The sequence below is a fragment of the Otolemur garnettii genome, unplaced genomic scaffold, assembly GCF_000181295.1.
Source record: "Otolemur garnettii isolate 467f Iridium unplaced genomic scaffold, OtoGar3 scaffold00028, whole genome shotgun sequence".
Taxonomy (NCBI): Eukaryota; Metazoa; Chordata; class Mammalia; order Primates; family Galagidae; genus Otolemur; species Otolemur garnettii.
In genome coordinates, this window is record NW_003852423.1 from 12,609,962 (window position 1) to 12,624,486 (window position 14,525).

Sequence of the window (14,525 nt, forward strand, 5' to 3'; positions counted from 1 at the left end):
GATGGAATTGAAATATATTCTTCTTAGTAAAGCACCACAAGAATGGAGAAGCAAGAATCCAATGTACTCAATTCTGCTATGAGGACAACTGATGCTAGTACATGGTGGGGGGAGGGGAACGGGCAAGCAGAGAGAGGGAAGAAGGGGGGGGTGTGGAGTCATGGTGTGTGACACACCTCTTGGGGACGGGACACTATTATTAGAGGGACTTTACCCAACAAATGCAAGCAATGTAACCTGGCTCTTTGTACCCTCAATGGTCCCTCAATAATAAAAAAGCCAAAACCAAACAAATAAAAATGCTGGAAGTACCGAAGTGCAGGTTTCACAAGGAGAGTGGGAGAAGGTTGGAAAAAGCTCACACTTGCCTTTCTCTCAATCCTAGCACTGACTGTCAGACTCTAACTCCAAGTCACCCCTTCCAGGCCCACACTCAACCGCCAGCCAGCAGGAAGTCCTCCCACCTGAGAAGGCCCTCAGCCCTCAGCCTGTGCCAACTCTGTGACCTCCACCACTGGACTGCAGATCCTGAATGGCCCATGGTTGGGGGTGGTTTGTACCAGGGTACTGCTCTCTAGCTAATGGGCTGCTGTTTCTGGATTTTTCTTTTTGGCTTATGTTAGATATATAATATAAAGTTAATTGTAATAAATAGCTCACAGAGCACAGAGTCGCAGTGCTGGAGGGGAAACCTTAGATTGTTTTGGGAAGTAGTGAGTTCAGAAATAATTAAGTTACTTAAAAATCCACTTCCGTTGAGCCGGTGAGTTAAAAGCAATGAAATTATTAAGGAGCACTTGCTGAAGAACAAAAACAATGGGGAGATTCTATTAGCTTAATTGTTTTTTAATTTGGTGCTTGGAGCTCGTAGATTTTTCAAACTCAGTCCCTGGAGGTCCATCTCTGGCAGGGCCCTACCCTCCTCCTGCCATACTCTCCTTCTCCATGTGAGTCAGACAGGGGAACGCCCCGGCCTACCCTGATTCTGGCCCAGAATGAGAAGATCTATTTCTCACCCCTGCCCGGGTGACCAGTTCCTCATATGGGCTGTGAGAATTTGACGCACAGGACCATCTATCCTCACCAACATTCCTGCTCCCTCAACATGCAAGGGTCGGTGATGTCACTGACCTTTATGTGTAAATAGTACAAAAGGCTTATCTCACATGATAGGTAACAGGAATGCTAAAACTCCTTTTAGATGTAATCTTTGCATAGCACTTGACTACTTTAAGGTAGTAAAGGTATTTTGGGAGGGGGGAGTCCTATTGTAACATGAACAGTTTCCCCTGATGGGGGTTTAAGGGCCATCTAAACAGGTCTGTGTGAGGGGAGACAGCCCCCGATCTGGGTATGATCCATCTGCCACATGTTCATGCCATCAGTCAGCTTTTCTGAGGTTCAGTGCGAGGCTTCTTCCTCCAGGAAGACCCCCTCTCTTGCTCCCATCCATGACTCTGTCTCTCTCCTAAGCACCCCCACCCTCCATCCCTCAGCTCACGAGCAGCCCTGAGTTGTCTGGTGTGGGTGTCTGGTCTCTCTGATCAGTGTGGGGGCTCCCTGAGGTCAGGGCTTCAGAATACATTTCCCAACTATGACATTTCATAATGGCACTGGTCATGGGAAGGCTTGAGAGGCTGTGTGTGGGTAGGGGGCCCAGGATAGAAATGCTGGTGACTGGAGACCTTTCCTGTCCCTCATATCAACACCCTCAGGGCCAAAATTCTGTGGATTCCCTCTCTTCTTCTCTTTTCCTGGAATTTGCTCTCACCTGTCCCTTTACCATCTCTGCAGACCGCTTGCCTAGACTGGCACGACAGCCTCCCTGCTCACCTCCCCATTTCTTCTCTTGTTGATTCCTGCTCAGAAGCCATCAATGGCTCTTTAGTACTCCCAAGAACAAAGTCCTTGACCTGATAGCTAAGGCCCTGACCCCCAGCCCCCATCCCGGCTTTCCTCACCCATCCACAGCACTGTATGTGGCATCTGACTTTGCACTAATGGGCCTGGCCCACATCCCACCATGCAGACCCATCCCTGAAACACCCTCCTCATTCTCACCCACTGCTCACAGACTAACTCCTACCTCTCCCTAAGCCTCCACTCAGTGCCTCCTCCACCTGAAGCCTTCCCCAGCACCCTAGGCCTGAAGCAATCCCTTCTTTTTTTCCCTCTAAGAAATACCTTCCTTTTTCCTCCCTCCTCTATATCTTCCTGTCTCTGAGAACACAGCTTTCACACTTCATTGCCCTTGAACCACAATAACACATACATTTTATGTTATAATCCCGGACATGCACACACAACTGAATTCAGTTTTAAAAAGCAAAAATTATCTTGACAATAGCTGTAGTATTCTTCTATTCTGTTCAATGTCTCTTTTATTCATTTCATAGACAAATGCTGGTCATGACTTACTAAATTGCCTTCACAATCCACTACAAATGCTGGTCATGACTCACTAAATTGACTTTACAATCCACTATTGTGCCACAATCCATAGTTGGAAAAACTAAAGCCTATTTTAGAGCACTTTCCACAATTCTCTATGAACTTCATCTCTTGGGAGCTAATCCTTTTCTTTGCTATTGGACTTGAGCTCCAAGGGGACAGATAGGAAGAAATATTGGAGCCACTGGATCCCCCTCAGGATGGAGTGATCAGGTGAATGTGTGCTGAACAGAACTGACTCAGATCTGCTGAGCCTTGGAAGGCACAGTCTGAGGTGTGGGTTGAGGTGATGGAAGGGAGCTTCCTTCTGGGGGGCCCTGGCCTGCCTGGGGATGAGGCCCGGACAGACACCAGATACCAAAGGACAGGAAGACAAATGTGACAGTACTCTTCAGGGGAGCCATCTGCTGCTGTTAATGAAGGCGCTGAGCCCCGTGGCACAGCCTTTTATAGGCACAGCAAATACAAAGAATCCCCCCAGCCCACCCGGGAGTCATGGAAGGATGGGCACAGAAAGTCTGTGGGCAGGTGGTCAGGCCAGAACTGTGGGGCTGGATGCAGAGAAGTGGGTGCTGGTTACCACAGCAACATAGGTGGCCTTGCCGAGGATCGATGCTGAGGGTGTGTGGTTTGGCCTTCCAGGGGCATTAGAATCGGGAAGATGCAGCAGGGTCCTCTCTTGCACAGGTCTGTGATCTGAAAGTCAGTGTCTATGCTCAGAATGGCTCTGGCCTGTTGAAAGCCCCTATTATAAAGGGCTCTTCCTCTTTCAGATACCAACAGTTTTAGAAGAGTCCTGGTCCCGAAACATGGCTGGGAAATGGGAGCCTGTATTTCAGATGTAGTTTTGTCTCTGCAGGGCTAGGTGACCATGGCTAAGTCTCTTCTCTCTTGATCTCAGTTTCATCTCTCAGAAAATGTAATTTGGCTCTTAATAATGCTACTGGCATTTCAGCTGGATCAAGTCTTTGTTGAGTGAGAATTCTCAGTCTATTAAATGCCACTAGCACCCTGAACCCGTTGTGGCAACCCCTACATCCCTTTATCATTTTCAAATGTTCCCTGGGTTGGCACTTCCATCTCTGATGTTCTAACTGGGGAGACCTGGACCATGGGAGACGGGGACCACAGGGATCACAGGACCTTCCTCAGCAGCAACAGTCAGGGGGAAAGAGCACAAGAGGCAGGCTAGGCATGGAGGAAACAGTAAGCGGGATGTGGTGGAGGCACAGCAGTGTGGTCATTGGCTATCTGGACAGAAAATGGTAAGGAGTGATTGACAGGAGGAGATGGCAGAGGTGGAAGGGCTAGAGCAGTCTTTACTGAAGGAATGTGGTCAGCGCACAGGACTAGAACTTTCAGCACTGTGGACAGCAGAAAGCTACATTGCTCACCCCTCTTCTCTGCATGGGACACCTTGGAAAGCTCTTGGGAATCAGCCTTCCCACTGTGTGTTCGGACCATGGCTCTGGGCCCAGCCCCTCCAGGTGGCTTCCATGACTGCTCCAGCTCTCCAAGGGTCCAGCTGCTCATGATTGCCTGGCTCATCTTGGACTGAGATTGTCCTCTTGCTGACCCCTGTAAAGGGGTCATGCTTTCCCAACCAGCCCAGGGGCTCCCTCGAGCAAAAGTTTACCCTTTTTTGCCCAAGGCTGAGAGCCTCAAGAGGCAAGGCCTGGGTTGCCCTCATCTCTGGCCCTTTCATAAGCACTGAAAGAGCTGAGCACACAGGGGCCTCAGGATGGAGGAAGGTTACTGGGAGCTAATGAGGGTGAGAAGTTCAGAGTGGGCCAGAAGGACAGTCTGCCACTTCAGATGCTCGGGGTCCACCAAGCTGCATAGCAAATACAAAACAGCCACAAATCCATGCAGGAAGCACCTAGATCCCACACAAATCCCACAGATAGGCTGACCTTGCCACCAGAGCTATAACACTGAAGTCTAACCCCATGGGGAGGGGAAATGTGTCGGGCTCACATAGCAAACCTGTGGGCAGCATCTCCAGATTCCAGGCATAGAAGGGTTGACTGTTCTAAGGGAACCATGTGGAGAACTGAGTCAGTGGACATCTCCTTGGGAAAGTGAGTCCGCAGTTATCTCCAGAGGGGGAGACAACTTCTCTTACCTTTGGCCTGGTGGAACCCAGAAAGGGAGTGCGACATGTCCAGGGTAACCCAGCAATGAAGAGGCAGAACAAGATCACTCTCCCCTGGGACACATTTCCTGATGGGGGGAATGTTGAGTCAGTGTTCCTGGAAGGGAGAGACTCTCTCTGCTACCCTGTGTTTTAGGAGATGTAGCCCAGCTCTGGCACTTCTGCAATGTCCTAGCCACGTAGTGTCCAGATCCCCAGAAGAAAATGCCCTAGGGGCCAGATATCTCACCCTCCATCCCATTACTGCCTGGAGTTGGGCTACTCCAGATTCAGCCATCTTCTTCCCTATGGCTTGGGGTCTTGTTGGGAAATTTTTGACCTTGACTCTGGGTTACTTTTCTTACCTTTTGTGGGAAAAATCTCTCAGCTAATCTTACCTCCTGGTCTGGCCTCCGCTGCCTGCACTAGCACCCTCAGTTAAGATACCACTGGAGAAGCAAGGCTAGTGCTGTGGGCTTCAGGAGTGCAGGCATGGTGGTGCCCACAGAACAGTTGCCCTGCGTTTCCCAAACAAGGTGCATTGCCCTAAGTTCACACTCCTGCCTTGCTTGGATGGTACTACAGGCTGATTAAGACTTGTGCACCTCTGCCTTGGCCTGATCACAGAACATTGATGTGAGGGAAGTAGGCCAGCTCAGACCCGGCATGACCTACTGGGTTGAGAGATTGGGAATTTACCATTACCAAACCCAGTCATCAGGTGGGAAAGGCCTCTTTAGGGTCATCTGCTTGTGACATTTGGGATGTGGGCTAGGGAATTCTATTCCCTTTCTTCAACGTTGTGTAGACACTGCTCTCTGGGCCTCAAATATCCATTCTGAACCTCCAGAAACCTTCAACTTCCTGCTTCCATAGGACTCTGTACTCGTCAAGCTCTGCCATCCTTGAGCAGGCATGGCAGGGCTAACGGTCCATACTTACCGGAGACAATGGGGAAAACTGAGTCATAGAGGCACCAAGCAGTTGAATGGAGACCACACTGGGTCCATGAAAAGGGAAGGGGGCAGTGCCTGTGGCTCAGTGAGTAGAGCACCGGCCCCACATACTGAGTGTGGCAGGTTCAAACCTGGCCCCAGCCTAACTATAACAAAAAAATAGCCGGGCGTTGGGGCAAGGAGCCTGTAGTCCCAGCTACTCGGGAGGCTGTGGCAAGAGAATCACCTAAACCGAAGAGCTGAAGGTTGCTGTGAGCTGTGACGCCATGGCATTCTGTCGAAGGTGATAAAGTAAGACTCTGTCTCTTAAAAAAAATAGAAGAAAAAGGGAAAGGGTGTGAGTGATCCCACCTTCCCCAGCAGAGGTGCAGTGGGGGAGGCAGCTTCCCATGCTCCAGCCCCTGCTGTGCAGGGCTCCCTCCTTCCAGCCATCCCTGGCAGTGCTCAGTGAGCTCCTCACCATGACACCAGCCTGTGGAGGAAGGCAGGAGGAAGTGAACACGGGACCTCTGAGGCAGAGGCTGCCATGGACCTAAGGTATGTCGGGGGGAACGGCCACCAGAACTCACTAAGCCACCCACATAGTACAGATAAACTGAGGCCCAAATGATGAAAACCTGCCCAAAGTGAGGAAAACAGTGATTGGCATGACCATAATTAGAACTGGCTCTCAAGCCTGTGAAGTAATGTAGAGGGGGACATCACTAGCAGGCAGAATCCTATGTCCTTCCACCAACCAATACCAGCAGACCCCCTCTGGGGGGCCAAGGGATGCCTCTCTCCAGAGGCCTTTGTGGGCACAACTTTCTCAGTCTAAATCAGCAGTTCTCAACCTGTGGGTCGCCACCCACAGGGACTGTATTAAAGGGTCGCAGCATTAGGAAGGTTGAGAACCACTGGCCTGGATGGACACAGTGTCCTCTTTCAAGACAATATGCAAAGGCCATAGAGTTGTGAGGCTCTCAGAGATGGCAGAAGGCCACACCAGCCTGCAATGAGGACAGCCATGCACGGTGCAGGCAGGGCTCTCCCACATCCAAAGACATGGCTGCTCCTTCCAGGCCTCAGGCCTTTTACACCCCCTTGCTGACAAGACCCTGGCTGTCCACAGAAGCCCCAAGCAGCTTCTCATGGCCCCATGAAGTCTATTTTCTGTCCCCTTCACACAGATAAGAAAACTAAGAGTTGCCAGTCACCCTGGGAAAGCCAGGACTTAGATCCTACCTTGTTCTCTCTCTTACCCAATCTATCCACCCTGTGGATAGGGAACTGTGAAGGGAACTGCCTGCTGTGAAGGGCTGTGAAGGGAACTGCCTGCCCAATTTTGGACCACATGGTTTGAGGCGGGTGGGCAGCAGGGCCCAGGTGACTGCACCTGGGGCCCAGTCAAGAAGAAGCCTTTAGGGAAGCTCCCCAAAGGTCATGGGGACTGGGGCTCCTCCTTCAGTAGGTCTTTCGGGTTCTAGACTTTGCTGATTTGCAGGGGGGTGGGGAGTGGACAGGAAAGGACACTGTGGCCTCTGACTTAATGAGCAGGAGGGAGGAGAAGGGAAGGACAAGGTGAAGGTCTCAGCCATACCTGGGCCTCGACTTAGATGGCATATCCTGAGGCAAGCGGTATCCTTCCAGGATATTCTGCTCCCACACCACGGGGCTGTGGACAAGCAGCTGCTGGCTCTAATGCTAGCAGAATGGAGGCCCATGCCCTGGGCTGGTGTGTGAGGCCTCTGGCCTGGCTTCTACTACCTTTTGTCTTCTCTTCTCCTACCTCTGCTCCCATCTCCTTTCCGCTGGACATATTCTTGGCCCAATTGTTCAAGTTCAATGTCACTTCCTCTATGAAGTCTCCCTATTCTCAGAATCATTCTCCCTCTAGAATAGCAGACCCTGGAAGGCAGGCTCAAGTCTTATACATGTCTGAGGAGCTCCTCTCCAAGCTCCTTGATGCTTTCTGAGAGAAAGGATGACACCCCCACAACAGCAGTAAGAGGGGGGCCTGAGCAAGACCATTAAGAGGCCACAGGATTCCTGGGAAGGGAGAAGATCAAGAGGCCAGACCTCAGGGCTACAGTCCCCTGCTGCCTGGGCTCCCCTGTGCAGAGGTGGATGAAAGCTAGAGCACAAGCCAGGCCCTCCTAGAGACAGCAGATACCTGTCAGGGCCCACACTTGCTGTGGGCACCCCAGCAGCTGTCTTTCTCTTTCTGGGCCAGTTATTTCCTACCTACCCTTACATAGTAGGGATGGGAGGGCTGGACTCAGAGCACAGAGGGCCAGCAGCTGGGCTGCTCTGGGGTACGGGGTAGCCGGGGAGGGGGGTCCACTTCTGCTCTATCTCTCCTTTTTCCTTCTCTCAGCCAAACTTCTGTGTCACCTGTCCCCCCTTCCGTCTCTCTTGGTAGGAAAATGGGCTTCACACCAGGGTAACTTTCAGCCCTTGAAAAATGGAATACAGTCAGGGTGGGATCAGGTCTCACTGGGGACTGGGAATACAGGCCCAAGGGTATAGACACATGCATACACAGCTTCCACGTCCTCAACCCAGAGGACAGGGCCTGTCTGATATCCTTCCTGAGGCTCGCACCCCTGCACTGAGCATGTCCTCAACAAATTTGACACTTGCACTGCTCCAGAACCTTGAAGACACAACTGCCGCCCCCTCTAGAAAGCTTCCCAGGAATGCCCCAGTGCCCATCAAGCCCTCTTCCCCATCTCTGACTACTGACTTGTGCAAGACTGATCTTAAGGAGTCAGGTGGCTCCCTGAGGGCAGGGCTCAAACTTTCTCATCACCCTTGACCTTTAGGGCTAAAGAGGGGGTTCCTGTGTAAGCAGGCAGACTTGGAGACTCCTCAACTTATGTGTTTCCATTTTAACATAGCCAGTCCTTCAGCGTGTCTCTGGAATGGGATACTGGGAAGTAGGTTAGGTGGGATGTCCTTTCTTTTCCTGTCCTGGCAGATGCCTCGTAAAGATGGGCCCAGATGCTAATAGCAGGACACAGTGGAAGCCTGAGATCAAGGAGGCTGAGGCTGAGCCAAGATGTGCTTAGTGGTCCTGCAGGAGGAAAAGTGACCACGTCCAGGAGGGAGGCAGCAGGACCCTCCTTTGCAGTCAAAAAGACCACAGGGACAGGTAAGAGGAGGCGCCAGTGTAGGGCAGATAGAAGAAGATGGGGAAGGGAGACAGAGGACTCAGGGACAGAAAGAGGGAGGCAGGGGGGATGGAGAGAGGATAGGGAGAGATGGAGGGAGAGAGTTGGAGAGGAAAGATGGAGAGAGGGGAGGGAAAATGAGAGAGACACAGAGATACACACACACAGGAAGAGACAGAGAGGTGGACAGACTGGTCATTGAGGCTAAAAATAAACAGGGAGAGAACAAGAGAGACCCAGAGAAAGATGCGCACACAGAGATGGCTCAGGGGAATCTGTGTGGAATGGTGGGAGGCAGGAGGAAAATGGAGTATAAGTGCCCCCACCTCTGGTCAAACCACCCCTAGGCTAATCTACTTCCCTTCTCCTTATTGATAGGGATGAGATTAAACTGTGTCTGAACATTTAGGATTATTTCTGGCCACCCAGGATTTGAACCTGAGCTCAGGAGCCCCTTAGTGCCGGAACACCAGATTCCCACTTTTCCAAGCTCCCTTGCAGCCAGAGCTAGAGCACAGACCTGGAACCCCAAATGATCCCCACCTACCCAAGGGAAGTAGTGAACTGGGGACCCACAGATGCAGATGGGGAGGACTGTCTAGGGACAACTGCAGGAAACTTAAGGCTCTAGGGTAGTGGTGGCGGCAGGGCTGTGACCCGTCTGGTAGCTGAGGCTAGTGGCATTGGCAGGGGTACTCTGGGGAAGTGGGGGTTCCCTAATTTGGTCAGCTCTGCCCATGTTCTTGGGTGGGAACCGCAAATCTGGCTGTCCAGCCCATGCAGTGATCCCATAAACACTCTTCTCTGCTAAACTCAGCAGAGTTGCTTTTTGAGGGCAGCAGAGCCTGAGTTTGAGTCTTTGTCATGTTGCACGTCCAGTCATGTAACTGCTTGGTGTCTCCATTTCCCCAAGTGTCACACAAGATAATACTATGATTCTGTCATTGGGTGTAAGGATTAAATGAGTTTAAACAACTGTACAAACGTGGAAGCCTGGCCACTGAAGCGCCAGCAGGGCTTGTGGAGGGAACATTAGAGGACACTTGGTCTGCTGTGGACGGGCATGTGCGACTGTGCACAAGGTCCTTACCTTTCCTGGGCCACGGCGGAGTCTGGAAATAGCTTGGGTGAGACACAGCAAGGTTCTGACCAGCCTCCCAGACTTGCTCCCTGCAGCTACTCACTTAACTAACCGCACATACCGAGAACTCCTAAGGCCTTATCTGGGCTTTTCCCCACCCCGCCTGGACATCTGCACCCAGGTATCCCTCAGATCCTCAAAGCAAACCCATCCCTGCTGGTACTCAGCAAGTCTTCCCTGGCTCCTCTACCTTCCCTTCTCCTACTGAGTTGGGTGGGTTCAATCAAATGTGCACAGGGGCTGCTTACATTCCCACCCTCCTTTGCTCCCACAGCCTCCCTCCACCTGGGCTGTGTAGCAGCCTTGCACTGCTGCTCTCCCCACTGAGGACAGGGCGTCCCCACAGCTGAGATCCTCTGCTTACAAGCTTGTCTGGCTCCCTCCCACACCATGGTGAAGCACAGTGAAGCCACCTTAACCCCCTGCATCATCTGACCTCCATCCCCCTCTCCAATTTCATTGCTTCTGTTTCCCACTCCCTATGTGCCATACAACACTTATCCAGAGGCACCAGCCCAGTCCATCTGCATGTTCCTGCTCACTCTTCTTCTCAGCCTGGAACGCCTGCCCTATACCTTTTAGACTCAGCTGCTGAAGTCCAACCTGGTCCCAGAAAGTCCAGCTTGGAGGGCTAAGTCCTCCCTGATCCTTCAGGCTGGAGGCACGAGTCTGTGGCTCTCCTCACAAACTGAGTGTCCCTTGTGAAGGCAGCATTGCCCCCTGGGTGAGTGAGGGCTGGGGACTCCCATGTCTGCACTGGTACACGGGAGCTGATTAGAACTTTGAACAAGTTCCTTCATGTGTCTGGGCCTCAGTGTTCTGGTTTGCAATGTGGGCATAAGAGCAGGATGTATGTCAGAGGGTGTGGGGATGGTGACAGTATGGCTGCCCATGGCTCCTTGGATGCAAAGTTCCTTGGTAGTAGCTGGCACCTGGAAATGATCAGCACTGGACAGTTCTGTGGCTGATTCTCTGTGATCACAGAGACTAAAGTCTAAGCTGCTCCTCCCACGGGGACAACTCCCGCCCTGTAAAGAATGAGGTTTCAATGGGAGTTTGGCTGTGGCATAACAAAATCTTCCTCCTCTTCCCCTAAGCTTCTCACTGGAGTCATTTTCTTCCTATGTCCTCTCTCTAAAGGAAGGATCTCATTGCAAAGGCAAACAGAGAAAGAGGAAGAAAGGGGAGGAGGGAAGTGAATCTCAAATCTGGAATCTCCCACATTTCCACAGCCATTAGCAGCCTCTGTTCTTCCCACCCAGGCTGGCCTCAGCCCCAGGTACTGGTTAATGGTGGGACTCTTGCCCGCACACACTCCCCTGCTCCCAGCAGTTACGGTGCAGACAGCACTTCGGTCCAAATGAAGAAAAGTGTTCATTAGATACCAGGGCTAATTGGCATTACTGCCAGCCTCAGTGGTGCCCTGACCTTTTTCAGCTTCGCATTTGGCTTGATTGATGTAAGTGCTCTGGCCTGTGCGGCCCCACTGCCTTGGGAGGTCTTCTCTGTGCTCCCCTGTCCCTAGTCCCCCCCAGCAGGGCATTTATCACTCTATTTTTATTGTCTGTGGCAATTGTGAGGGCCTCAATACAGTGCCAGTGCAGTGGCTGGCACACAGTAGGTGTTCAATAAATTGAATAAAACTGTGCTTAGCTTGGCTATGAAGAAGAGACTTAGGCACTGCCCAGGCAGAATGGGGTGTTCAGGCTGGCTAGGCTGAGAACCCAAGCAGAGCTCCCTCAGTTCACTGGCTATGGGCTGGGGTGCCCCATCATGCCACTTCACCCTAGATGGCCCTAATCTTAATCTCTAGGATGGGTCTGAGTCAGGCACGCGGATCTCCATTGCCCCACCCCATGGAGCTTACAGGAAATAGTTACAGTTAGTAAAACTAATAGTTTTACAGTTGTAAAATGTCAGGACCAGGAAGGCAGAAGTCTTTCCTCCTGCGTGCACACCCTGGTGAGCACTTCATTTCCTTCCAGGGACACCGTTCTAATCATGGAGAGGAAGCATGTCCTTAGACTACGCAGAAACCTTCCTCAGCAGTCCCACCTCCATCCACCCCTTCCATTAGGGGCACTGCTGTTGGACTCTTTGGAGCATGGCAGCTCCCTGGGCCCACCAGAGTCCTCAGCTGGTGCAGCCGGTGGAGCCCTGCGTGGTGTCAGACGCAGGCACCCACTGTCTTGCCTTAATCATCTCTCCCCAGCAAGGCCTCAGCCTCTGAGAGCTGGAAAGGTGTGTGCACGCGTGCGTGTGTTTGTATGGGTGGTGATGGTGCAGCTGGGCTACTGTTCAGACACACACATGGAGGGCTTGGTAGGATGTGTCCAGGATAAGGAATCCAGGGTCTCTCTAAGTGCTCTGCTCATGGGGTGAGGCTGGAGATATGAAGGGGCTCAGGGTGGGCCAGTGGTTGCTGCTCCCACAGCCTCTCACTAACCAAACCCCTGGCTTCCACGAGACCTCCCACAGGGCCCTAGACCTAAGGCACCCACACACTACTGAACAACCTCACCTGGAGGCTGCCCTTTTCCCCAGAAAGTGTCAAGCCGACCTGTGATTCTCCAGGAGGAGGGAAGATACAGGCTGCTCTCTCTGGGAGGTAGGAGCTGGTCCTGCTTCAGGCTCTACTCATTACCCAGGGCGCATAGGTAATGCTGCGCACAGCCCCTGACTCACAGTCTAGGGGCCCAGCCCCCAGACAACCGGTTAGGGAAGAGAAAACACCCCACACTCTCTGGCTCCGCCGTGTCTATGCCCTGTGTGCCCACCCCCCATAGACACTCACCCCATCTTTCTTGCCTTCCTCATATCCTCTCTAGCAGTACAGCCTAATCTCTCTGGGGGGTTGTGGACTTAGCATATCTGTGTGAGCTGGGGTCGGGGAAGCATTGTCTAAACAAAGAGAGGAAGCCCTAACGGGAACTTGAGGCACCAGAACATACCATGCCGGAGAGAGGTTTACCTTCTCCCCTTTCCGCGCTGGAGCAGGGGGGTTATGAACAAATCACTGCCTTACTGAGGTTAGAGGCTATCTTAGGGGTAGGGACAGAGGCATTTCCCCAGCATCATAATGGGTCCTTAACGGCAGTGGCGACATGGTACCGTGCCTTCAGCAGGTCTCTGCCGCTGGGTCTGGAGCCTGTCCCGCTCTCTAAACCATCTTCCTGGTGGCTGCGAAGAGCCGCAGCCGAGGGCAGGGGGGCACTCACGGGTGGTGTTGTACTTGATGCCGTTGAAGTACTCGGGGCACGGCCTCTCCACGAGGGCTCCAGCTACGCTCCGGGGCCAGCACGTCCCGATTTGGTCCAAGGTCGTATTGCAGTAGGAGTAGGGACCTAGCGACGGGAGAGAGCAGAGCGCGGCTCAAAGGGGTCGCCGGGGGCGTGGAGCGCCAAGAGACGAGGTGCACAGGGCGCTTGGGAACGAGAGGTCAGGGGCGCACAGAGCGCGCTAGGGAAGGAGCCCCGGCCGGCTCTGTCCACTCGCCTCCCGCCTACCCTCGGGGTCTAGAGGCGGCCCCCAGCCGTCCAGCAGCAGCTCTTCGCCCAGCGCCAGGCTGCAGTTGGCCTCCAGCAGGCTGTGGAGCAGTGCCGCGTCCATCGCACCCTGGAGCCGCGCGCAGAAAGGCAGTGGGAATGCGCGACCGGCTTGGCTGCGAGGGAGTGGCTGCGAGAGTGAGAGAGCGGGACAGCGCGGGGTCCCGGCCCCTGCCGGCCCAGCCCCGACCTGCCGCGCAGCCTCGGGGCGACGCGCCTGATCCCAGAGCTGCCAACTCGGGGACCTTCCTGGGGAGAAGGTGCTGAGCGCACGGAGCTGCGGGTCTACCGGCTCAGCCACCGCCAATGGCGGCGCCAGGGGGCGGGGCCGGCCGCTCCTCCGTGCTGTGCTAGGTCTCCAGCCCCCAGTCCCGAAGCCCTGCCCAGAACCCGCCTTCTCAGTTCCCGCTCTCTTCCACCCTCGAAGTCCAGAGGAGGGCGGCGGAAACCAGAGATCGTGGGCCCGGGGTGGCGAAGTGCCTGCAGTGTCCGAGGATCTCAGGCCCTGGGGCTGCAGGGGGCAGCGCATAGCGCCCACCTTCAGGCCAGCCCCCAGGAGCCCAGTGTAGCCTCTCTATGCTAGGGACAGCTGCTAGCCAAAGTCGAGCGGCTCTCCGCCTGAGTTTCTTCTCCCTGAGCTAGGACACTGGGCGGAGGCGAGGACCGACAGTCCACAGCAGATGTGCCAGGTGTGCGCCCTAGAAAAGCCCCGTAGCATCTGGGAAGGAAATGGATTTGGAAGGCCACAGCAGAGTCAAAATCAACTGACCTGAATGGGCTGAAGACATGCACCAGGCCGAGGGCGTTGGAGTGGAGAGAGATTTCAGGGGGACACCCAAACCTGGTGAGGGGGGACTGGAGAGGCAGTGGTGGGTGGCTCAGGAGCTGGGAAGAGGGGCTAACACCAGCTCTCCATCTGGGTGCCTGGGGGAATAGCATTACCATTTAATGAAATGGGGAAAGTTTGGAGGAGAAACTGGTTGACATTATCTGGAAGGCTTTAAATACCCAGGTTTTAGTGGCCTGGGCACCAGAAAGAATAAAATAAGAAATGAGAATGTGTCTCTCTTCCTCCAGGCTTGGGCAGGGCCACCTGATACTGTCCAGTGGAGGGGGGAAAAATCCACTGTTACCAGGAATTTGCTC

The 14,525-nt window shown here is 53.4% G+C and overlaps 1 protein-coding gene across 3 annotated transcripts in view; it reads right to left on the bottom strand.

The window, feature by feature from the left end:
* The window catches only part of CRHR2 (corticotropin releasing hormone receptor 2), a 30,411-nt gene extending 16,730 nt beyond the window's left edge, over nucleotides 1-13,681 (bottom strand). For 2 of the 3 annotated variants that reach the window (XM_012804360.1, XM_003788552.1), the window contains exons 1-2: nucleotides 13,341-13,681; nucleotides 13,053-13,178 (exon numbers count right to left, since the gene is read on the bottom strand). In XM_012804360.1, the coding sequence (XP_012659814.1) occupies nucleotides 13,053-13,178; nucleotides 13,341-13,443 (229 nt within the window). In that variant the 5' untranslated portion in view covers nucleotides 13,444-13,681. The remainder of the gene's footprint in view (nucleotides 1-13,052; nucleotides 13,179-13,340) is intronic. The other variant, XM_012804361.1, reaches the window with a different exon arrangement.
* Nucleotides 13,682-14,525: the final 844 nt, after the last annotated feature.